We start from the raw sequence: 27,954 nt of genomic DNA on the forward strand, positions 1-27,954 counted from the left end.
CTGGAGCTGTCATTATCTAATATAATCACAATCTATAAATTATATACTAATAATAATAATAATAATTAATATACATATAATTATTTATTATATATATATATATATATCAATAAAATTTCGTAAATTTAATTAAATTTTAATAGGTTATTTATCATTAAATTTCATTGTAATTCGAAATTTTATACGTTTATTGCCTTATTATTTTATTCTTAATTTTATCTTTAATTAAATTATATTAAGAATTTTATTATATAATTTCTTCTTTAATATTAAACAATAAAAATTGTCTTAGGAACAAACAATTTTTATTTCTTAAGTAAATTCTTATTTATTGATGAGTTTAGGACATTTGAAATGGCAAATATTACTTTAATATCGGTACAAATGACGTTAAAGAAATTTGAAAAAAAAAAGGAATCACGTGGCTTCCGGTCCCGATAGGAAGTTCTTATACAGTTAATCGGACTTTCTTTCCCTACGCTTTCCCTATCTGATCCCGATTTTTATCTATATTTTCATTAAGTCTGATAATTTACGATATAAACCATGAGTTTCTTCTATCCCCCACATCACTAAAATTTGACAGCATCAATATTCTGTACATAAAAATAAACCTGCTAATTTTCAAAGCTTTTGGTCCATCCGGTTTTGAGATATAATGCAAAACCGGACATCGACATCGACAGACGAACAAAGTTTTACATAGGTTTTTATACATTTTTGGACCCCGGAGTGTCAAAATATCGAGAAATGCAAAAACAACGGAGGAGTCATAATTTGACTAATCGCATATTTACTTTATGTTATATTCATGTACAGCCGGGAAAGTAACAATGAAAATAATTTTATGGTTTTCAAGACTCATTTTTGACCGTCCTGGTGTCCACAGGACGGTCAAAAATGAGGGCCTTCCGATCATACTATTGTGAGTTCAATCAGGCCCACAATGGAATGATCGGGTGAAGAGGGACTTTCCTCTGTCTCTCGCCAAATTCCTAGAAGTTGATAGCCCGGATTCGATCCTGGATCCTCCAGAGAATTAGAACGACATCTTAACCCTGGCTGGGCCATCTAGCCGTCAAATAATTTTATGTATATATTATTTTTGCCTTATAAATATATATATTATGTAGACTATATATTATTTATGTATATATCATCTATAAAAGCGACACGAATAACTTTTCATAAAGTTTTCATTCACGTCACGACATATTATATTTTTTTAAAAAAATCGTATCGCAAATAGCTTTCAAGTATAAAAAGAATTTTTTTATTTGTTATTTTATAACGTTTATAGTTTAATTATACCTCGTCTTACAACATTTTTTATATTTCTGTCAGTGGCCATTGTTTGACTGTATTTATTTATTTAATTATTTTAGTAAATTTAAAGTGTTTTATTCATTTTTTAAATTAATTTTCAATCTCATTATTTCTTCTTATGTCAATTATCCAGAAACAAGTTTATAGATTCAATATTATAAATATTTAATTAAAATTAATAAATTTAAGTTATGGTTTATTCCAACATTAATTATATTTAAAAATATATTAATTTTAAAACTAAATTTAAGCATCAATGACAAGACACACGAGCAATTATTTATTGTGGCATCGTCATAATGCCGAACTGTAATTAAAAGCTAGGCATTTCCATTTTTGGTCTAGATTTTTTATGGTCATTAAATTAAAATTATACTACTGTATTTTATATTTTTAGGAATATTCGAAGCAATAAGGCTGTATGTATTTAATTCTATATTAGCTTAACTCTTGTTAAAGAATTGTTTATTCCACGCAAATGTATTGAAAAAAAAATTAAATATTAAATTATAAATGACACGAGGAAATATAATATAAAGATAATACGAAATTAATATTATAAAATTCCTTATATACAGAATACTGAAATTTTCGTGTATTTAGATTTTATTAAATATAAAAGATATTTTTTTCAAATGTTAATAATTTATAAACAATGTTTAGTACAAATATACAGAAAAGGTTACATCGTTCGTTAAATAATTGATTATTTAATGGATGATGCACCTGCTGTAAATTTACGTGAAAGTTTTTAGAAGAAATTTATGGAAAAATAACGCAAAACATGGGTGTTGTCAAGGCTAAAGTGCCTCTAGGAAGACTTTCTATGACCCCTTTTAGGCGTTTCTTATGGGAAACTGGACCATTATGGAAAAATTGCCCTATATACATGTTTTATGGAAAACTGGTCCGTATTTAGGTATTATACATGCGAAGAAAACCCAGAAAACTCCATTTTGCCAACCTATTAGGTAAGGCGCGAACCCAATGACTGCGCTCAAGTGGTATCTTATTCACTCGGCCACTGGTGCACTCTAAATTATTTAATTAAATTCAAAAGTACTTTCCAACTATTAATCTTTGTTCAATACAACAGTTAACTCTTACGTTTAGGTCCACGTTAATCCCAAATTAACTCTAAATTCTGTAATTTAATTAATTAGTAATTACTTAATTCTAACCTAAAAATAATCTTACTTTAGATATGTTTTGTTAAAAATATAAACGATTTATTAACACAATGGAGCCTCCAATAACGACCACCTTTAAACAGAGGCCATATTTATAAATTAGAATACTACATAAAGATGTAAATAGGTTTAAATTAACAATATATAGTCAAAAACCCATGAAAAATATCCGTCGCGTGAGGTTAGTTTTGTATGCATTTCGAAAATATCCTGAAAGAAAATGGCCGCCATTTAGAAATGACCGTTGTTAGAAGGTGGCCGTTAATGGAGGTTGGGCTGTATATATTATTATAAAGAGGGAAAAAAATGCATATTTCAAAATTACCATATGACAATGTCGATATTAAGATTAATGTAGTAAATGCACTAGCGAAATAAAAAGAATGGGAAGTTTTTCAATCACGCAAAGAAAATAATAAAGATAAGAGAAAAAATCACATTAAAGCTAATGGAAAAGTTGATCAAGTTTTAGAATTGAAGTTGTATTGATGTAGAATGAAATTCTATTTTTTTTTTTTTCTTCCTTTCTATCGAATGATAACGAACAGGAATCTTTCGTGCCACTTTTGACATTTTAACATGAAATAAACTCACGAGAAACATGCATGTGTTGTTGACATATCCGCGTGATTGTTATTGAAATTAGAAAATTCCAGTAGCGCATTCACGAAACTCTAAGTAAATTTCTTAGAAACTTTTAATAAAACAATTCTCTGTTTATTTAATTTTAAATGAAATAATGAATCTTGATTTAATAATCGATATTTTCGGGATGACTTACCTTAAAAGTTATGGCTCCATTTCGATTGTGATCGAAAGCTTTGAAGACATAATGAGCATAAGAACTGGCATCTGTTGAAAAGATATATAATATAATATATATATATATATAAAGAGAAGAATTGAAATAAGTCGTGCTTTTTAAATTTCAATGAGAAAAATAGTTTTATTTTCTGAAAATGTCGTTGGATAACAATTTTATAGAAGTTTTCTTTGTCATGCAAACAACTATCTTCGTCACGTTTGTTTTATAAAATATAACGTTGTGAATAGTAAATTTAACTACTTTTTCAGTATATAAATTTTTATACATTCGTCTTATTTCATTTTTATTAAAAAATTCTATTATAAAATAATTATTTTGCTATTGAAAATATTTCACATGCGTGTTTATAATTGAGAGAAATGTTAAAATTTATATATTATTCCCGAAAAAGACTATTGTAAAGCATAATCTAGAATGTAACTTTTCAATTTTAAAATAACGTCTCCATTAATCCTAGTCAGAAATCTAAAAATCCAATTTTTTTCTGATATAGAAGATGCAAATCGTATTGAACTTTCGTAGTAATCATGCTATCAAATGTTGTCCTTTCAAGAAAATATATTTTGTATCGCTGAAATGCTTATTCTTTTACATTTTTATTCTAATATCCAAAAGAAAAACGCATTTTTCACTTGTTGACTTTGTAGATATCATTCGTACATGACTTAGTTGCTTACTACTATTGAAAATTAAACTATTTCTTTTTAAATTTTTGGTATAATAATAAAAATTGGATACTTACTACCATAAGGAAAAAATCTAGCAAATACTTGTTTGAACGTATCTTCTTCGACGTACCCCGTTGGACATTCCTAAAATTATACATTAAAAATATGTATATGTTTAAAATTAATACGTAAACTTATATTATTTAATTGGATAATTTAAAAGTAATTATATATTAATATTATTCAAACGTTAATTAAAGAATATATGAAAATAATCTATATAGAAGAAACTGATCTTTACGTTAAAAAGGATGCATATTTATTTATATTCTTAGTGATTTCTTTTAGCATTTCTAATTTTCAAATAATTTACGGAAAATAAAATATTACCAATTAATGAAAATTTTAAAATTATAATAGCATGATTTTAACTATAACACGTACCAAATAGATTGCATTAAAGTTCATTGATGCGTTAAAGTTTAAGATGAAGAATTTAATAATAAAAAAAACAATCCAGCAACGAGTTGCGTAACTTTCTCGGAAAGATAAATTTATTTGTGGCGCCATCTGTTATGAGATTTTATTTAAAACTTTTTATATTATTAATTATTATAAAACGGCAAGAAGCTTAATTTTGAGGAGAGATGAGTTTTATAAAATAAATTATAAATGATAATAACGAGTATAATCTTCATTAAATCCGACCCAATTCGAAATATGACATATGACCCCACGCTATCTCCTCACTCCTTCGATCTTTAACCATCAAAATTTAACAATATCAATGCCCTAATATACAACCTCCCCGCAAAATTTCACAAATTTTCGACAAAAGGCACAGGAGTTATTCAGCTTCAAATTGGATGAACAAAGTCTTGCCACAGACAAACTAACATACAAACATACGGGAAAAAATTCGACTCTCTTTTTGCATTTCTCGAAATTTCAAGATCCCCGAGTCCAAAAGTATAAACATATCGGGGGAGTTATTTTTTGACCGATCACCATACTTTACCCATTATATATTTATAAGAGTCGGAAAAATTTGCTATATCTCTCTAATTTATATCGATACTGGTGAAAAAATTGTACTATAGTATGCTGGCGACATACTAACAATAAGTAATAGTATAAATGTTTAAGACATTTATACAAATTTATTATTAATTAACAAAAAATATACAAATGGTCCATCAATTCCGTATCACTATGAGTTAGTAGGACCATGCTATACGGGAGAAATATACCTGCGTGAAATGGAAATAGAAATAAAACAAAACATTAATCATACATAAAACCTTATTATACATTTTAGGTGTTTTTCATATATAAAAAACATTTATGCCAAATTAAAATTGCGTCGAGTTTAAATATTACGGTCATATTTTTTAAAACTTTATTTAAGTTTGTCAGTTTTATACTTTCCCACACACGTTTATTGCCGTTTGTTTATCGTTAAGGTATTATTGTACTGTATATACGGCATTGTAGTTTGACGTTAGACATACAACTTTGCTTATTTCTGTATCAAACCCAAATATATAAAAATGATCCATCTCTCCCGAATGTCAGGGAGAAATGGATCATTTATCATTCATAGATAGATCAGACTGCCACGACTCCTCTGTTGAAACCGGAACTATTACAACACGTTGCAACGATTAACTGACATAATTTACTCTTTGTATGAGACACGGGTTGAAAAATATTATGAGATAACTTGGGTATTATCTTATCATCGAAAATATGAAAAAACTTTTGATCCATCTAATTTGTATTAGCTGAAATATTTGTGTAAAGATCACAAAACAAAACGGTGTATTATGCACATCCACCATGAACAGATGACCATCGCCAACACATTCTAGTGATCGTTTCAAAAAATACTGGTCCATTCTCTCCCGAACTTACCCTACACTTGTACTAATTTTTTTCAGAAGAAATCATATATACATCCCACATACAATCGTATATAACTTATAAGTTGATAGAAATCGTGTGTATATTACTTCACAATTAACCACAAAAAAAAACTTTTACGTCTCGACACTAATAATTGCCGATAAAATATTTCCTTAAATTCGCTATAAATTATGAAAAAATAAATAAAATTACATTTTTACATGTTTCAGAACGAAGCAGGAAAATTTATTTTAATGCCTTTGGGCTGCTGTAAAACCATAATTTTTTTTTGCGTGTGTGTAAAATAAAAATGGCATCTGAAAAAGACTCGGAATTTTATTTTATATAAACATTGAATATGCCAATTACTTATATAAATATATTATTTGAGAATTTATTTAATTAATATAAAACTTTTAAGCGCCGTATTTAAATATAGTGTCTTTTTTACATAATTCATAAACATCAGCTTATGAAATTTATAGAATATAAATTGAGATTAATGAATTTTCATTTATAAATTACATTATAAATACATTTTTTAATCATTGAAGCAAGCGCCATTATCATATGATTACAGTATAACACTTGTAATCAATAATAAAGAACATGACGTAAAAATAGTAGCAGCTTTATAACAAAGTATAGGAAGTCATTTTTCTTCCTACACTTTGCTACGTATTCAAATTATAGTTTTTAGCTCGAAAACAATGCAGCAGAAGTTAATTAATCCCGCACGTACGAGACCAGATTGCTGCCGGAGTATCGAAAATGTCGCATTACCAGGTATTTCGTAATTTGTATTTTCGCAAAAATTGGTACATTATATGCGAATATTGTAGACATTGTAGTACTGTACATTTTGTACCAGCTCAGGCTAGTGTACGATTTCTTTAATCAGTCTGAAAATAGAGGCCCTACAGTATACTGTGTTATGATTGATTGTAATATAGGCTATTTGAAAAAAGTTAAAGCATACGTTATTATGCAGAATACACATTTATAATGATTTCTGCGCGTAATATTAATTTTCAGACATGTACTACAATGCATACAGTCAGTGCATTACGATTCACAAAAGCTACACATAATAGGCCTACTGAGTGTGAGAAACCCAGTTTTAAGTGTGCTGTTCTCGCATTGGTCTGTGGGAAATAAATTACCATACTAACATATCACAATACGGTACTATATAAGATACTAGATTACCGGATTATTATCGAAAATTCCGAATTATGGAATACTCTTCGGAGGTGCCGGATTAACGAATTTATACTGTATATATTGATAAATATACAATTGTCTTCCTTTATATAATAAAACTACTGTTTTTGAAGTCTCGGATCTAAAAATATTATTTATATTTACTTAGAATAAATTAAATATTGCTCACTTATTGTATTTAATAGTCAAATATGAGTAATTGTGGTTAGACGGATGTCGAAATTTTCGTCAAATAAAAAAAGAAAACAGAAAAACAGTTCTTCAGTTCAATACTTTTATTTCTGTTTTTTTCTTTTTTTATCAAAGTTATCAACTCCACACACTTGTTAAAATACTGCAGGAAACTTATTATCTGTCTTCATACAGCAAAAGAAAAATCAAAGAGAATAAGTACAGTAAAACTTGTCTAAAACGGAAACCTGTCTAAACGGAAAAAATTCTTTGGAACGGAGCGATTTTCTATGCTAGAAAACATGTTCAAAATGGAAATATGCCAAACCAAAACAAAATATTCCATACCGTGCGATTCCTGTTTACACAGGTTTAATTGTATCTATATTCCTTATAATCGCACGTAACTAAACAAATTTTGATCTAATTATAAATTATAAATAGGCTATAGACTACACGAAGTATTATATAATACTTCGTGTAGTCTATAGTAAATCTAGTACGTATATTCGGTGTTCTTTTTAATTCAGGAAGTGAAGATGTACTTACACGCATTTATCTCTACATGTAAACATCTTTGAGCTGCAATTCGAAAATTGAAGCAAATTCCCACAGACGTCCGTCCGTTTGTCTATCCTTCCTTAATCTCGAGAACAGAGTTAGATGAAAGTCGAGACCAGATATAGAGGCCCCGATTAACTAATGCGATCTTCCGGTGTGGAAGTGGAAGTCACATGATTTCAATTCAGAAATTTTCTCCAGAAAGGTGTTAGATAGATGAGTCTGTATGACTCTCTTGTTATCAGGAAAAGCACGTTATACAGGGGCAAGCCACTATTAAAATCGAGATGTATTTTAAATTAAATAATTAAAAATTGCAGCCCAACATTATGACGACGTCACAATAATTCTTGCTTTTTAATAGATAAATTTCTAATGGCTCAAATAATAAATTAGACTAAATATGTATACGCATATTAGTAACGTAAAATGGGATTTTGAATATCGAATACAAAATCTTGATTCATTGGAATGGGGAAAAAGTAAACAATTGCAGATGTTTAATATTTTAAATAGAAATAAAAGGAAAATAGAAAGTCGACAGAAGCGATTGAAAATATCGTTGAACTTGTTCTTTCTTATAGCATTTGTACGAAGTACAAAATAACACGCACTTTGTTCAAAGAGCGTCAATAAACTGGATTATATTCTAGGAAAATGGCGACAAAGAAAAATTCCATTCAATACATCAAATAGCAATCAATTTAACATTAAATATTTCATGTGGTGTTATTATCAATATCGAATGAGGTCGGTTTCTGTCATTCATTTATAACACGTCTCACGTTATAACTCGATGCGCTCATTCATGTAAGAATTTATCTTGAATAAATCCATTCTAGAATGAGGACACGCGATTACTTTTTCAGATAACAAACTGTAATTAAAATGAATAACATCCCTATATTTCATCTGAATAAAGAATATACAGTAGAACTTCAATTATATTCTCTTTGTTTTTTTAAGTATAAAGTGAAATGTATGCCTTTTTCTTATGTAGATTTTTAAAATTTTTTAAGTAAAATAACACAGCTTACTAATAAAATAGTTATAATTTTCTAAAAATTAGAGTTTTAAAACAAATCTTAAAATAACTACATGAATTAATTTACAGAATATAGAAGTTGACAGTAAAATAAAATGGAGTTGACACGTATCAAGAGTTAGATATACAAATTATAATTTGTAATTATATATAAAAACTGTTACTGTTTGCAAAATCAAATTTGAAATGTTACATCTACAGAGTGTTCGGACAGACATATAGGTTTTTTAATTTGCTGTTCTTTTTTAAAACTCTCCGCTCTATGGATAGTAAAGACTTCGATCGCATCGTGAGTTCAGCCATGCCCACAATGGGACGATTGAGTGGTGAGTTCACAGGTATATCCTGGAAAAATTTCTTTTAAAAAATTACTCTTTCTGTACTTTATTATTCGATTCACCTTTCATTTAGCGACTCTGAATCGAATGTGTATTCTACATTGAAGTATCTCAAACAATAAAGTAATGAAATCTACACAGAATTCTGAGTTTGAGAGTTTGAAAAGTCCAATGATTTGATGATAATTACCATTTGCAATGGAAAATCACACAGTTACAGAAGAGTTCCCTATTTAACATTTATAGTCAAGTTCTATTTATAAGTAACTTTAAGAATATGGTATTATTTAGGACAGTTATTCTCAACTTTTTTCCAGCCTTGGTCTCCTTTGAGCTTTCCCCAATTTTCACAGACCCCCTCATTTTTTCCATTACCATATTATGATTTAGGTAAACTATTTAATTAATGTATATTTCTTGAATTACATATCACTCATTAATATCTAAAAATGTATTTTCGGATTCTTTATTGGTTTACAAACGAAATTGAAAAATAAATAAACGAATAAACGACGATTAAAGTTTATATATTTTTATTTATACAAGAGTAATTTAGAAAAAATAAAGTTAATGTCAAACATTAGATATAACTTATAAGTTGATAGAAATCGTGTGTATATTACTTCACAATTAACCACAAAAAAAAACTTTTACGTCTCGACACTAATAATTGCCGATAAAATATTTCCTTAAATTCGCTATAAATTATGAAAAAATAAATAAAATTACATTTTTACATGTTTCAGAACGAAGCAGGAAAATTTATTTTAATGCCTTTGGGCTGCTGNTCGATGCTCTACTGTAATTGTAAAGTAATATTAGCGATATTACTTTACAATTATTTTTGCGTATTTGTATTAAACGTATACACATTTTAGTTTGTGCACTAAAATTGCCGAAATCGAATCCAAAAATGGCGAATTTTCAAACATCTTAATTAAAATCAAACCGAAATAGTGAAATTATCGATTACCAAATTAAAAAAGTTGGTTCTAATTGGTGACAAAGATCACAGGTTGCATATATAATTTTTAAAAAATCAACTTTCAATTAGTATTTGCTCTATTGATAAAAGTTGTTTCTTCTATCAATAGCAGTATCTCCATTAAAATAATTTAAGATTCATCAATAAAATGAATCACCCTGTATTTGGAGTTGTTAAGTCACAGAAATGTTAAAAAATTAATAATTTACGAACTATTTACAGTAAGATGATGCGGTTTTCACACAAACGCTTAGAAATTGGGATTTTTTGTGTAATAAAAATTTTAGTACCAAAATAGTTATATTTCTTGCCATAGATGGCGCTGTATGAAACTGAAAGCATTTATTTGTTAAAATAAGAATGAAAAAAAAAAAAAAAAAAAAAATGTTTAAGTAATGTAAATTCTTAGGCTCTAGTATAGATATTGTTATCACTATTGCTTATTGTAGTAAGTCTTCTAGAAGCTCCATCACAAAATAAAAAATCCAGCGACAAGTTTCGTAACTTTCCCGGCAAAAAAAATTGTGATGGTGCCATTCGTTATATTTTATTTTAAAAACTTTTTATATTATTAATTATTATAAAACGGCAAGAAGCTTAATTTTGAAGGAAGAGATGAGTTTTATAAAATAAATTATAAATGATAATAACGAGTAAAATCTTCATTAAATCCGACCCAATTCGAAATATGACAAATGACCCACGCTATCTCCTCACTCCTTCGATCTTTAACCATCAAAATTTAACAATATCAATGCCCTAATATACAACCTCCGTGCAACATTTCAGAAATTTTCGACAAAAAGCACAGGAGTTATTGTTATTAAGCTCCAAAGTGAATGAATAAAGTCGTGCCCCTTCACACACCCTGAGTCCAAAGATAAAAAAAAATTGAATCTTGTACCCGTCCCCTTTTCATTTGTTTCATCCTTGACCCACTTTCAGTTCTCCGACCCCAGGGGGTCCACGGCCACGATGAGAATGGCTAATTTAGGAGGATGCTGTATCAATGACTACGTATTCTCTTAAATTAGATCAAAATTATCAAATTTCTGTGAAAGATCTATTCATCTCACTGCAAAATAATAATATATTGTGTATCTTAATTCTAATCTATTCTTGATTTGTGTCTTATTTTATGTTTTGATCATTTCATTTATCCAAATTTATGTTAAAATATTTAATTTCTTGATAAGTTTAATTGAAAACATTATTACCGATAATTAAAGCAACTATAGTTAATAAATAAATAAATTATATAATTGTATACACATAATGTCTACTATAAACAAATGTATTTAAATAATTTTTCGAGACGAAATTCCGAGAATATATAAAATTATCCATTGAGTTGTGTTTGGAAAGACGAAGGTCATCGTCTTCTTTCAGCAAATAACGCCCACCTGACATAACTGTAAAGTTTGTTATTTTCAGCGAAATTCAATTTCCGTTTGAGAAGACAAAAAGTTCATAAACAAATAAATTCTCGTTTCTTCCTACACTCAACTAATTCAGGGAATAGAAAAAGGTTGGCGGATATGATAAATCAAAAGGTATTGTCGGAAGAAGTACAAGCAAAAGATTTTCCTGATCCTTTTTTCATGTCTGTTTAACGTTTCCCAGTAGAGATTGAAACAGATATTCCATTTAAGGTATCGAATAGTGTTTTAACGTGTTTATTAATGTTGAATAACAATAAAAGGATAACTACAAGCGTAGAAATTATGCGCTAAAATTAACCAAAATTTTAATTTTTGTCCTTCTAGCTTTTAATCCCGTACGTCTGCTACTTACCCCTCTAGATAGAATAATTAGTATTAGTTCTAATTTTAGTAGCAAGGGGAACCACTTTTGACCTTTTTAACCACTCCATTAGTGTCTTCGTTAAAAGTTATCGTTGATAAATCTCTTTGAGACTGTTGTCTAGATTGCTCTTTATACAATTTCTATAAAATTATCATATAGTGTCAAAGGGATGAAGTGTCCAGGTCCCACGGTAGCTTATATTTACCGCAGGGTCTTAGGGAGTAACCAGATTGGTCAAAGATTTTAGGAATTAATAGTGAGCATACACAAAGCCGTTCTATTTATATATGCAAATAGAGATTTTAATTTTTGTATAAATAATCACTAGTTTTTCATAATTTCAGGAAGACTTTTATAATCTTATTCTTTATTTTAAATTTAATTATTATTTAAATAAATATGTTCTTGATTTTGTAACATATTTATAAATTTATATTAAAAGTCTAGCAATCTAAAATAATTATAAACTATATTCCCAGGCCGTGAAGAGATATTAGACATCAAAAACAATTAAAGTTCCCAGATAAATTTAATATAATTAATGATTTAATTTTATTATAACTTGGATTTAAAATGAATAAATGGAGGTAAATAAGTTTTATCCATTATCAACAGTCTGAAAATAAGTCAGAAAAAAGACGAAACATCAAATAAAACAGACTAACATTTGGATAGTATCCAATGGTTGTATACAAACAGCTCGACCATGATGTTTAATCTGGTCTCTGAGAAGTTAAACAATTTCCTCTTTTTTTTCTATTTAATGATTTAAAAATTGTTTCTTACTTAGTTTAAATTATAAAACTATAAATGTTTTTTTTTTTTTGTTTTAAAGTTAATGCTGAAAATTAACTGTTGATCTTTGTAATATCAATATAATTCTAAAAAATCTTAAAATTATAAAGAGTAAATGAATAATAAATTATATTTTTTTTAACTTATAAATTTATCTTCTTAGTTTATTTAAGTAGAAAACGTAAACATTTGCTTTATTTTAAAAATCAGGTGAATAATTCATTGTTTTTTTTTTGTTTTGCGTAATGTTAAGTTGAACTGTACTTTAATAAATAAGTAAATAAATATTGATAGATATAGAGTTATTGAAAAATCACCATGACTGATCTCTACTCACAAAACGATCATATTATTGACAAAATATGCTCTATTTAGATACGTTTATATTGATACAACAAAAGGATGAATCATCCTCATTAGTGGAGATCTCGTGTTAACTTATCGAGTGTTATTCGCTCATAATACACTCTGAAAGCATTCATTTAAATAGACCATGCTTTATATTTTTACTAGGTTACCATACTGTTTAAGTGCTCCACAAGTAAAAATCAATTCTGAGGATCTTAGACCATTCCATCAGATCACCCTGTGTAAAGACACGATATGAAAATAAATCGAATCAGTTAATTACGAACACAAATGCAAATGCTTGCAAATTTATAAGATCTGTACCTATTAAAGGAAGTAATAATATGATGTCGATAAAGAGTAATGATCATCAATTTCTACAGATACGAATTTATTTTCATATTTTAGTAAGGATTAAATTGATAGAATATGATAATGCAACAGGTAGGCAATCTGCCAAGGGGATGCCTTTCGGTAAGACTTTCTATGCGAACTGAAACCTATTTATATATTAGACACGTGAAGAAAACCCGGACAACTGCATGCCGGCAGCCCATTAGTGAGGCGCGAACCTACGACCAATTACCAGTGTTCAGGGGTTTTTATACACTCGTTCACTGGTGGGATTTTTACAGAGGAAATAGATCTTTAATAGTAAGAATAAATTTTTTAAAATTTCTCCAATACATTTTAAAGGGAAGAGCAATTCGAATTATGTTTCCGTTGATGCAACCAGCTGGAAGTGTGATAATGTGAAAAGTTATGTGAGAAAGTTAGAGTGGTAATTAAATAAAATATTTTATTATCTCAAACGGCATTAACCCTTCGGAACAATAAAAATAATGCGAAATTTGGCGAAACTATTAAAAATATTTATTAGGCACGAAATGGAAATTTTACACTTGTTTTAAATATAAAATTCTATCTTGAAATATAAACGATGGTATTATTTAATACCACATTTTATTAACTTAAAATTTCCAATTTTCCATCCAACTTCTTTCCTTATAATTACTTGTAATTAAACAGTAAATTAACAGTATAAATTTGAAAATCTTGTTTACTTTAAGAGAAAAAAACTAATGAATTCAGAAATAATTTCGTTAGACTGTTGAAAATTTATATAAGTTATAGTACTGTATATTGATATAGCTATCTGCCGTAAAAAAAACAATATTTATTTCCATTTATTCTAATAAAAATGTTAAAAAATTTTCTTGATGCCCACGATAATAGCATGTAACGAAAGTAAGAATAACATTTAAAAAAATCAGCGAGTTGCGTAACTTTCCCGGAAAAAAATTTAAAACTTGTTTGTGGCACCATCTGTTACGATATTTTATTCAAAAACTTTTTATTATTGATTATTATAAAATGACGAAAAGCTTAATTTCGAGGATAGAGATAAATTTTATTTTAAAACATTATAAATGCTAATAACGAGTAAAATCGTCATTAATTCCGACCCCATTCGAGATATGACACTACTCCCTTTATCTTCTCACCTCCTCGACCTTTAGCCACCAAAGTGTAATAGCATTAATCTCCCTAATATACAAACTTCCCTGTACAATTTTAGAAATTTTCGACAAAAGCATAAGAGTTATTAAGCTCCAAATTGGGTGAACAAAGTCGATCCTCCACACACGCGCAAACTAACATTCATACATTCTCTACGTTTTATGGTCCCCTGGGTGAAAAATGTAAAAATCTTGGAGGAAATTTCTTTACCAATTGCCATATTTTCCCTCCGTTTATACAGTCGGAAAAGTAATAAAATTAGTTTTAAAAGTTTAAACAATTGATAAATACTTCATTTATCTAAGTACTAGCTGAAGTAGCCGGCTTCGCTCGGGAAAATGATATATTTTAAGTAAAGATAATAAGCTATAATCATTTTAAAATGTATTTACGGAAACCGAATATGAACTTATGATATAATAGATCCTACCAAATACAATTTTAAATCGAAAGTTACTCTAAATAAAGTCTGTGAAGGATTCAGCCGTTCTCACGTGGTACTCGTATAGACGGGAATTCGAAAGTAACTTATATCCTTCCCAGGACTATCTTCAATATATGTACAAAGTTTCGTACAAATCGGTTCAGCCGTTCTTACGTGACACTCGAACAGACGAACAGACAGAAAGACAAACACGTCATTCAATTATATATACATATATAGACAGATCAATTGTTCACCAAATGGAACTTATATATTATATAGAAACCAGTAATAAATATTCATTATTCTTGAGATAAAACTGACAATTCTACAGACTGTCCCATAAGTCTGGAACCGTAGGAGTTGTCATTTATTACTGTTAAATATTAATTACTGTATATTCTTTAAGTTCATTTTATTTACTTGAATAAATTAATGGTTCCAAATTAAAATGTTTCTTTTTATTTTTAGAACTGTTAAAAAAAAAGTATATAATGAAAACATTAGATAAAAGAATTTAAGGAAACATAGATGAGAGAGGAGACAAAAACATAGATGAGAGAGGAGACAACCTGAAGACTTACTAAATGTCTTTAGTAACTCTACTCCAGGTTCTCTTGCCTCTCAAGAGAGCCCATATATATAGTAAATAAGATAAGATGATAGAAGAAGAAGAAGAAAAAATGCACGTTATAATTTAGCAAATTTATAAACTAATTTTATGTATTTATTATTTTACTTAAATATATTTGCAGCATTTTAAATTTTATTTTTATATAATACACCATTTCCTATTTTTATTACTTTCCTGCTTGTTATATAGAACAGAGGGAAAGTATGAAAATGGGTCAAAAAATAACCCCCACCTCAGATGTTTACATTTTTGGGGTTAGAAGGCCTTAAAACATTGAGAAACGCAAAAAAGGGTCGACTTTTTTCCGTAAGTATGAATGTTAGTGTGAGTGTGTGGGGCACGGTTTTGAAGCTTAATATCTCCTACGCCTTTTGTTGAAAATTTTCTTAAATTTTGCAGAGAGGTTTGTGTATATTAGGAATTGATGCTATTAAACTTTGGTGGTTAAAGGTTTAGGGGGTGAAGAGATAGAGGGTGGTCGTGTGTCATATCTCAAGAGGGTCAGACTTAATGACGATTTTACTTGTTATTAGCATTTAGGCCTACATTTTTTTTATAAAACTCATCCTTACCCTCAAAATTAAGTTTTTTGTTATTTTATAATAATTAACTTAAATAAAACATCGTAATAGAAGACGCCACACGCAATTTTAAATTATTTTGCCAGAAAAGTTACATTACTGAATTTTTTTTTTTTTTAGTTCTTCAAAAATAAATATAAAAAAATTTGTATTTTTATAACAATATTGAAATATATCTTGTTTAAACTTTAAAAATTTATTTATTAGCATTTATTTATTTAAGTTCGATAGTTTGTGATTTAAAATAAGTTAATTATATTTATTAAAATGAGAAACGTAACTCTCTTTCAAAGATTTATATTTTCTTAGCTTTTTTGGATTACCTGACATAAACAATTATTGATTTTGGTGCAAAGCAAAAGAAAGTGTCAAAATTGCCATTGGACGGTCTTTTTTTCCTGAAAGTTGAAAAATTATTTCGTATTTTTCTTAGGCGAAGTCAGAAATTGGTAGCAATCAAATGCGAGCCATTGCCCTTCCAGTTTTATTGCCAGAGGGAATTCATTATCAGGAAAATGTGAAAGAACAGTTCTTCTACAGTTTTCTTTATTGTGTTTAGTGTTATTCATTCTAGTTCAAAACTTGTGATTTAATGTAAATAAAGAAACTTTCATCTCAATTTGTTGATTTATAATAGAAAACTGAATGTGCTTTTAATCTTTATTTGTTAGAGAGAAATATATATTTATGTTATTCTACATCAGAAAACTTTTTACTTAAACTCTAAGAAACTTTTGTATATTATAGTGTTATTAATACAGTAAAACCTGTCAAAAGTCAATCCTATAAAAACGGAAACTTGTCTAACGCGGAAACGGAAGATTTTGAATATCGATTATATAGCACAACCTGAGTAAAACGGAAATTTCGTCTTAGCAGTAGCTAAATGTTAAATCGTAATTAAAACACATTTTAAAGGCTTCTACACAGATTTTTCTTTCAGTACATTACATATATGTTTCGGTGTCTTCAAATGTCCTCGAAGCATAAACATAAACATTTACATTAGAGAAGAAACTGCTCTAAATATAAATTGTATGGGAGACTGGAGAATTCCGGATACACCGGGAAAGCAAGACATGAATTATTGTAAAAAATAAAAATGTTGGCAACAATGTCGTGATTCCTATCAGGCACGTAATAATGACCTATGTTATTATGTCCATGCTTTTTCGTGATGCTGAAAACTCGTTGTTTTTCAAAGATTATACTATTCAGTTAGGTGTTTATCATAAGTCTCTACAAATGTAAATCATAATGTTTTTTATGCTATTGTTTACTAGATATCAAAATGTAGATAGGGTAACATCTCTTTTTCCAAAGCTAGTTAGAATCAAATTTGGCGGACACAACTTTATAGTGTCCGGAATTGCTTCTGGGTTTACATTATAGTATATTTACTTGGACTTTTTCATAATAATCTACAAGTTTACGTTGTCATGGTTAGTTTTTGCTTATAAAATTGTAGTAATTTTATATTTAAGATGTTCATTTCCCCTTTTTTTATAAATTGATGAATTTGTTGGATTTTATTTCTTTATATTCCTTATGTTATTTCTTTCCTTTAATTTTGGCCACTTTCTAGCTGTCCGTCGTTACCCCAGGTACTGTCTGCTATTATCCGAGGCCATAGAATGCCGGACACTGCATATTTATCTAATTTTTCAATTTTTGGACGGGGAAAAAATAGATTTTTTTATGTTGTATATCAAACAGTAGCCAATAGATTGGAGTATCAATTGATACAAAAAAATCTTAAATTTTCTCTAACGAGTCTCGTGATACAGAATAAAATTTAATTTGTGTCCGGGATTCCGCCAGTTTCTCCTAATATTCTTTCATCTTTTCATTTCTTATGCAGTAATAAAAACGTAAGCTTTATAAAACGGAAATTCTGATAGGTACAGTCATGTTCCGTTTTATACAGATTAACTTTTACATAGAGTATTCTTAGATACATTAACAGCATAAAAATTGACAGATGGAAGAGGCAGTCATAGCTTGCAGCTATGGAGAATTCAGGATCGAATCCGGGGAGCATCTATCCAAGAAGTTTTCATGGGCGATCTCCCATATATGTCGGGTCACACCTATCAAGATCTGATCCCGTTGTGGGCCGATCCCACGACAATTAAGATCCTTCTTAGTACCATGGACGAAAAGAGGAAACAAACAGTGTTTATTAAATGTTAATTATTTTACGTACCTTCTACTAAAATTAATTAAATTGTTTAAGCGAATAAATTAATTTACAATAGCTTTACACCAGTGGGTCAATGTCAACACGAGTATCTTCTCTCTTCGCACGAATGGTTCTTAATGCATTTGCGTCAATAACAGCTGAGTAAATATAAGAATCTTTTGTGACTATTTCGGTACCAAACAATTTTTCTATGTTTCTCTTTTGGATATTAACTCTTTATTTAATTAATAAATCAATATCGTCTCTTCCAGCAGATGATAACCTTTGAAAAACTGCCATACAGTACTGCACAAACACTAAAGCAAGTATAATAACTTACCAAGTATTTACATCTGTATTTTATCAGCAGGCGAAAATAATATTTATAGATTAAAAAGTAAAGAAATAGTAAAAATAAAATAACTAACATTTCATTGACAAAAATGAAATTAACCGAGAACAGGAAATGAAACCAAGATTGCCTCAACATTACAGTTACTTCATTTTCTTGTGGAAAATTACTTTTTTTATTATTATTATTTTTTTCTAAGATAAATAAGTTCGAGATTTACCAGGAAAGTTTCCATCTTTGAAGGAAATTGCAGGTTTGGATGAAATATTTCAATATATCTCAACTGGTTTAAATATATCCAAATAAATTTTCTACCTCATAACAATTTAGTTCTATATCAAAATTAAAGAGTTCATTTTAATTTAACTCAAACATTTTATAATTTATAAATTTGATAAACTTAAACTTGTAAAATATTTGCAATTTTGAAATAAAATAATAATAATTATCTCTTCTTAAAGACAAGATCAAATTAATCATTACGCAAAATACCTGTTTACACGCACCAGCTTATGTCTTCAAAGTAAAAAAGGGTTTATATGGGGCATAGTTATTTCTTTATTTTTTAAATAATTATTTTTTTTATGATAATACAAGTAAAATAATAAATGTGTCATAGATCTAGCTATACATACACATATCTATTGTGCAGAAGCCCACACGTCTGTTAATTTTGGTCCTATTTAAAGATAATGTTTGATAAGTAATTCTTTTAAAATCCTCAAGTGTTTCGTATAATTTACACAGAAAATTCTATATACTAAATAAGAAGAAAGTAAGGAAAATAATTTTTAGATATTTAATTTAACTTTCTGAAGAAAATGATAATTTTTATTTAAAAAGAGATTTAATTTGGATTTTTGAACTCAAAGGAATGCGTTAAACTTTTTTCTTCGTTTCGTGACAATCAAAGAGGAATTCCGTTTTTTCATTAGATCAATTTTACTGGAATGAGGCGAATAATATTGCTTGATCCACTTGGCAGTTCTTTTTCTTTATTAAACGCAATTTTATTTGAAATCCGGTAACAAATATGCAGTTAAAAATTTAAAAAATGTTTTGCGAAATATTATTCATAGGTTTATTATTAAAATAATTATTGTTTTATATACTTTTATGAATCAAACATTTGGAAATTTAAATAAAAAAATTATATATAAAAGTTGTTTATTTGCTATAAAAATTTATTACTTTAATCTTATTTGTAAAAGCGGAAAGTAAGTAATAAGTATTCAGACAATTCCTCTTATAATCTATTAATTAGTTATATATTTGTAATATATTTTTGATTGATTAATTAATTAATGAATAAAAAAAACAATAAAAGTATTTTGTTTTCCTGATTCTCTGGAGATCCTGGACTTGAGTTCGGACAGGAGCCTCAGAAGTTTTCAGGATTGGATTGGATTTAATTGATGGAATAAGGCAACGTAACACTTGGGCGATCTGCTAAGAGGAGAGTTTTCTGAAGAACTTTCAATGGGAGACTGGTTCCTATTTAGATGTTATACACGTGAAGAAAATCGAAAATTCCATTTGCCAGCCCGTTGGTGAGGCGCAAATCCACGACTTGTGGTTATTTGTTTTATCCACTCGACATTGGTGATTTGAAATTTTAAAGGATGATATGAACTGAGTATATAAGATCCCGTTTCTTATCATCTGGTAATCCATAGGGTAGAAATAAAAATTCATATGTTTATACACACTATATATTAGAATGTAGACTACTTATTGCTCGCAAGATAACATTTATGCTCTATGGGAACAGTCAGAAGAAAATAAACAATACAAGGATATAAATTTTTTGAATCACCATCTTTAGTATCATAAGTAACATAAATGCTTATGATGGGAAAAGATGGATAGACTTATAACGAAAGATGAATTTGAGCTATACGATGCTTTTCAATATGGAGCAGGAAATACAGTTGAAAACACGAAAAACATGCGAAAAATATATTTACAGTGAGAAATTTTAAAAGCTATTAACATTTAAAACTCTTAATTGAGATAATTTTAATGCATATTTTTCTTAAATATTTATATAAGCAAACCTTACTTTAAATTATTTAAATTGATATCTACTTCATACGAAGTCTTCAATAATTTAGTTTTTCTTTAATAAAATTAAAAACATTATTATTATTATTATTATTTCATTTCAAGTTTTAAAAATAAAATTAATTTATTTGATAATAAATTTAAAAATTTAATTGAAATAATAATGATGATGTTTAAGAAAATTGCTTTCTATTTAAAGTAGTTAAAAGCGTGATACAAATAATAATATTTTATATTTAAATTAGTATTTTTATGAGTTAATGTTTAAATTATAATACTTCATATGATTTATGGATATAAAGATCATTTTTAATATGCAAATCGGCATATAATGAAATTGCGGGATAAGGAATACATAATTCTCTTTCAGACTCGTTCTGCTCAATGGGCACTAAGAGGGCCTTTCTCATACCAATCATGAGATCCTCTTAGTGCTCTCAAAACAGAAAAAGACTACATTCCTCTAAAAAATCCCATCATGGGTTTGACCAGACCTACAATTAGAGGGACTGAATGGTGAGGAATGGATCCGAATAACCGAGATAGATCATCCATGACAAATTCCTGAGATTTTTTGAATGCCTGGGTTTGATCCCGGGTTCCTCAGAGAGGTAGACTCATGTCTTAACCGCTTGATCCACCCGGCCTTCTATTATTTATAATTAACAATAAAGTTATAATTACATAAATTGGAAATTATATGTAGTAAAAATAACATTCAATAACAAAAATCTAGAAGGTAAATATAAATTATTCAAAAACAAATACAAAAATAATTTGGAGTTTTCTTAGTATGTCTTCTTCATACCACAGAAAGACAAACACTAGCGAAGTTAACCCTTCTCTCTATAGCATTTTCTTCGGATAAAACTAAATAAAACTGCATTATTCTTAAAAATTGAAGTAAGAATATCATAAAGATAATTAAATTTTAATATTATTTCCAATTGTTGAAAGAAGAGAATAGTGTTGCTTGTTGCTATGACAATAACATAGAGCGTTAGTATACAGTATAATTGTTTTTTTAAGAAGTTTAAGGAGAAAAATAGAATATCTCATGAAGAAAGTACAAATCTTATTTATATTTGTTTATTTGTCAGATAAATGAAATAAAATCAAAAGAATAATAATAAATGAAAGATAAAAATGTATTCTTATGATGATTTTCTATCTGTTATTAATAAACTTCTTGCATAAATTTAAAAATAAACTTAACTGCATCAACTCTTATTTTTTTACAATTTTTCTCAAACTGATAAAAAGACTTTATAAATTATTTATAAAATTTAAATATCGATTAAATGCAAATTATATTTATATGGTTAGATTAGTGTTTATATAATTAAATTTTAATACTTAAAAACATATAAATCAGTTTAGTATCTTAAAAAAATTTTAAACCGTGGATCGTATAGTTAATTTCGTAAAATTTTATGCATATTTAATGTTCATTACGCATAAAAAGTTGTTTGTTTACAGATACAGCTGTTCTAAAAGGAGACTTCAGAAACTCCATATCAATTTTTTAATATATTATATCATTTTTTATATATAAAAAATGCGAATTACATACGAAGACTTTTAATATATATTAATTTTTTACAGCTTATTTACATATTTATTTAAGCAAAAATATTTAAGATATATTTATATATTCAAATTTATATCTATTTAATATTGAAGATATTTATTAATTTATTTTATAGTATTTAAAAGAAATAAAAAATAAGCTTAAAAAATTTATTATTAAAATTTTATTTTTTTAATTTTATTTAAAGAACGTTGAGTTTTGTGGGCAACGTTGGTTTCCTAACCGATAATCATTTTACTTCCTGTTAGACAAATCTTTCTACACAGTGATTGGTTGGTATGATTATCGCTTCCGGTTAGCGACAACCTCACTTCTAGTCCAATTAGCTTCCTCCGTATAACAGGATATACGGTGATACACAGGGAAAACAATAGATAAAACTAAAGCGTTATATTTAAATGATTAAATTTAATGACCGGAATTACGTGAGATTGACTATAAAATTATTACGGAAATAACTTCTTCTGATCGTTATTTCATCTCGAAATTCTAATTTTTAATAAATTAAAGATACAAAATTACTATTTATTCTCTCTGTAGAATAAATGAGAAAATACTACTGTATTGTCAACATTCAAACAAGAGAGATTAAGCAATTACATCAAATAACACAGATTTCCCTTAATTAAATGCAAATTCAAATATCAAAGATTAGGAAATCAGGAAACTAGTTCAAGGAATTGCATAGTTGAATCCAACAGACTCCTTTGTAATTCAGATAACAAAACAGTTTGTAAGCTCAACGCAATCTAATTTAAGTACAACTGAGGAAACAATTTTGAAAATCTTTAAGATATAAACAAGAAATTGGTAAACAAAATTCTCTAAAAGGAGAAAGTCTCCAAACTTTTTCGAGGGTCGATCCTTTTGTGAAATTCTTCATTCTTCGTCGAACCTCAAGCAAAAGTAAACAGTAAATAAAATAATATATGAAAATTAAGACGCATAAAGTAATATAGGGATATTAAAACTCTTTAACAATTAAATTAAAACGACTCTCTATTGACTTGGTTGACATTATTGTTGGCTTAGATGTGGTTTATGAGCATTAACAAAGATATTGAAGTTTGGTTGGAGATTAGAGAGTTTTAGTCGTAAGTCACCACGTTCTTTGTGGTTCAATTTGCTTCTTTGTTTTGTGTCACTTGAATCAACTTTGACCATCCGTAAGCTTAGGAATATAAGTAAAAATAACTTCACTACCACACAAAGCTTTGGGTATTTTGTAGTATTATTTACATTTTCAAAGCTTAACCAATCCCCAATAGACACTTTAGAGTATATCGACTCCCCCGGATTATCTAAGTACCCCTAGGGAATCATTACTTTGAAGAGTAAAACCTATGTCAGAGAGATATATGTACATTAAAGTATTTTATAAAAGGGATCGTTATATGCAAATTTCGTCCCTCAAACCGTTCATTATGTTTGAACTAAAAAATCAATAAAATAAGAAAATTCATTTATTCTTGTTTAAAGTTATAAAACTAAATAAATTATTATTCCTATTTAAAAAAATATATAATAATTGTAAATGACAATAAACAAATTTCATTAGTGAAAGAATTTACATTGACTAATAATATATATTCGATTGAAAATTTACATCTACTATTAATTTTTAAGACAAATGTTTTCATTTTCTGCAAAGACGAATTGTTTAAAAATTCTATTACAGAATAATTTCTTCGTTCTTTAAGAATAAAAATTATAAATGATATTTCTATAAGAAAATATTGTAGAGACGAATGAAATTGCTAAACGGAAAAAATCATTTTACTCAGTCTTTAATCACGACAGAACAATTTACATTTTATCATTTTAACTACGAACCAAACCATCTTGTGCAACATCAAAACATTCCTATTCGTAAGATAAACAGTTTACTAATGATTATAAACTACAAATGGGAGCAACAATGTTAAATGTGCTCTTCTAACTTGACAAAGTCATATAATGCATTCCGGAAAGTTAAATTCTGTCGTAATCTTAATTTTAATATTTATACAATCGAACGGTATTCGAAAGAATAACATTTAAATCGATGAGTAGATTTCGTCTTCTATTTAATTTTAAAATTTTGTTTACATACCTATTCCATGGTGAATGTGGATGAGTTAGATTCGTAAGCTTCGGAAGGCCCTTCGCCATATTTTGTTTAAGGGACTAAAATTTATAGTTACGCTATGCTATCGGGTTCGGAATTAGATAGATAAAATCAGAGACCACGGAAATCTTTGAGGCAGGAGGCCCGATTAACCATATACGAACTTCCGATGCAAAACAGAAGTCACGTTATTTCAATTCAAAAGTTTTCTCCTGAAAGCAGTTAGATAGATGACTGGCATGACTCCATTGCTAACGGAAAAGTATGATGTACAGGGGCAAGTCACTACTAATTTAAGGTGGAGAGCATATATTTTAAATGAAATAAATTGAAAATATGATTTAAAATTGCAGCCCGGCATTGTGACGGCGTTTTCACAATAAATAATTGTTCGTTTTTATATTAAAATATTGTTTTTAGGTTATCAATAATCGTATTAGGCCCACTTATCGAAAAACGCTTTAAGTTTTTTTTCATAAATTATTTAATTTATAAAAAAAATAAAATAAATAATTTAGTTTTATAAGATTATTATACTTTTAAGTAAATATTCATCGAGTTAAAGTGTTATAACCTTTGGTATATAAGAACAATATATTTTAAATTTGACTGTTTGTCCAATAATTATATAAAATATTTCATTCGTTTATGTTTATAAATTTAATCATTTAAAAAATAAAAGTTTAATAAATGATTTTTATGATTTTGTAATTCAATATCTCCTATTATAAAAAGAAAAAATTAACCTATTTGTTAAAGTATTTATGATTTCGTATTGCTAAAACCTGATATTAGTATCATAAAGACTTTTACATTATATTTCAGTACAAATTAAAAGTTAATTTATTAATATAAAATCATAAGTACTTCAATGCTAGCATTTGTATTATTTCGAAAATATAAACTGAAAAAGTAAATTAGTATGCGCCTATACTTCTGCATACGTAGCAGTTAACTGGTGTATAAACGCCAGGGATAGGTACTCTACTACGAGCATACGTCTAGAGCAAGTAAATTTTGGAGAGACAAAATATGAAAGTATGCATAATATACAGTATTAAATTATAAGAAGAGTGTGCTCACCTTTCTACTTCCTTATATATCAGATTGGGTTTAGGTTACGTTAGGTATTATTGGGGGTTGGCAGATTTATGAGGTGCCTAGGATGGCAAATTGGTTAGAGACTATTGATAAGAGAATGTAATAGAACTTGATTCAAACTTATGGAATAAATATATATTTAAATTCATTTATTCTTTTTCTTCAACTACGGAATAGTAATTAATTAATTTACAAAGTCAATAAATGTCTAACTGCATCTATAAATATTTTTATTTTGTTTTTATTCGATTTTTCAAGTCGGAAACATATGATATTTCGTATTTTTTTTAATAAATCGATTATATTTTCATGAGCACAAAATCTTCGATAAGATTTATTATTTATGCATTTATTAAACAAGAGAATTTTGCAAAAGTATGGCAAATAATATAAAAGTATTGAATATCCAAAGAAAAAATAAATAAATTTAAATCGTAAATTTCCCCTAAATCAAATAAATGTAATAGTAAATAAATTGACAAATTTGTTTTTAGCTTAATTGAACAGAATAAATAACAATAAAAAAAAACAAAGTTTCTTCGATCTCATTAAATATTTTATCTCTAACACAAAAGAACTACATTAGTGAATAAAAGGAAGAAACAAAGACTTTCAAGGTTTTCTATAATTGCCTCTTATTATCTGAGAAAAGAAGACAAAAAAAAAGGATGGCATTTTATTGAAGATTTAAATGCTTTATCTCATTTTAAAATAACAATTCGTTCACTCCTGATTGATTAAAAGCGTCAGAATTCATTTAAAGTCGACAAACATACTTCAAAGTAAACGGCGATTATCAGATTTTACATTTTCAGATGAATTGTGATTTAATGGTTTAAGAAGCAAACTGAAACGCATTACATATCCATTATACTTTGTTGTTCAAATTGCTATTAATATCCTCGAATGGCCGGGATTTATCACAAAATTGACCATAATTCATCACGCATGATTAATTAATAGGAGTTTAAGAGATAATAAATATTTATTAAAGTTCGATACTAGGAGGTAATGAGCATTAATTACGTTGTAATAATTCTAATAGCTTATTCGATTGACTTCATAAAGACAATGATTGCATCAGATTATTTTAGTGATTTAACATAAATGATTTATTTTAATAGTAATGAATCATGTGAGGAGTATTTTAAGGATTGACTCAACGTATTGGTTTACATTCTATGCCTAAAATTTATTATTATGTATAAATACTTATATATACATCCATTATATAAGTTATACGCATCTTACATTAGTGTCTGTAATAATAAAGCTGTTTACGTCTCATTTACTCCATATTGAAAGATATGAAATTCCTAACTAGAATGGAGACTTATCTGTTTTTATATGTTCCAGTGAAACAAATTACTAATAATGCATGCTTCCAGATAAAACAGCTCGCCAGTGGCCGAGTGGCTAAGACTACTGAAGGTCGTGGGTTCACTTCTGACCAACGGGATAGGCGATTGCAGTTTCTAACACCTAGATATGGGCCAGTTTTCTATGAAAAGTCTTCCGGAATTTACCTTCTTGGCAGATCGCCCACGTGTTGCGTTTTCATATCCCATCAAATGAAGCCAGATAAAATTTTGAAAAACATGGGAAATTCTTTATAATCAATAAGACTCACAATATTTTGTAACTATCTGTGAAAAACTATCATTCAACAGTCATCAATATACAGTAAAATCTCTGAACAGCGGCCACTGACGGCAACGTAAAAAATGGACGTTGTTTGGAAGTGGCAATTGCTAGAGATTCGACTGTACAGTATTATTGTATCATTAAATTAATGTTTTTTTTTTTTCTGAATATTAACTTATTACAATAAGAAAAATACGGCTTCGTAATAAATAAAAATTGTAGCTGATTCTTAATTTTTTTTATTTATTTTATACAGTATTATACTGCTATTTTAATGTAATTATTTAAAAATTAAAAATTTATTGTATTTGTAAAATATAACCTTCTATAATTTATCTAAAATTTATTTAAACTATAAAATAAATTAATATTAATAATAAATCAAAATTTATAGATTCAATTTCTTCTTCTAATTAGTTAATTTCAAAATTCTTGTCGATCTATGGGCACTTAAACGACCTTTTCCGCGTTTTACCATAAATTTGGCAGGGCCCATAACGGATCCTCGGGTGGACTTCTATATGAAAATTTTTGGACCTATGTGAACTCAAATTCCTGTTACTCC

General features: G+C 27.9%; 1 protein-coding gene across 1 annotated transcript in view; it reads right to left on the reverse strand.

The window, feature by feature from the left end:
• The window catches only part of LOC111618443 (Kv channel-interacting protein 4-like), a 69,220-nt gene that overhangs the window by 23,766 nt on the left and 17,500 nt on the right, over nucleotides 1-27,954 (reverse strand). Inside the window, exons 2-3 of the mRNA XM_023359989.1 lie at nucleotides 4,085-4,154; nucleotides 3,298-3,368 (exon numbers count right to left, since the gene is read on the reverse strand). Coding sequence (XP_023215757.1) covers nucleotides 3,298-3,368; nucleotides 4,085-4,154 — 141 coding nt within the window. The remainder of the gene's footprint in view (nucleotides 1-3,297; nucleotides 3,369-4,084; nucleotides 4,155-27,954) is intronic.

The sequence above is a fragment of the Centruroides sculpturatus genome, unplaced genomic scaffold, assembly GCF_000671375.1.
Source record: "Centruroides sculpturatus isolate CEXI.00-Female unplaced genomic scaffold, Cexi_2.0 scaffold5, whole genome shotgun sequence".
Classification (NCBI taxonomy): domain Eukaryota; kingdom Metazoa; phylum Arthropoda; class Arachnida; order Scorpiones; family Buthidae; genus Centruroides; species Centruroides sculpturatus.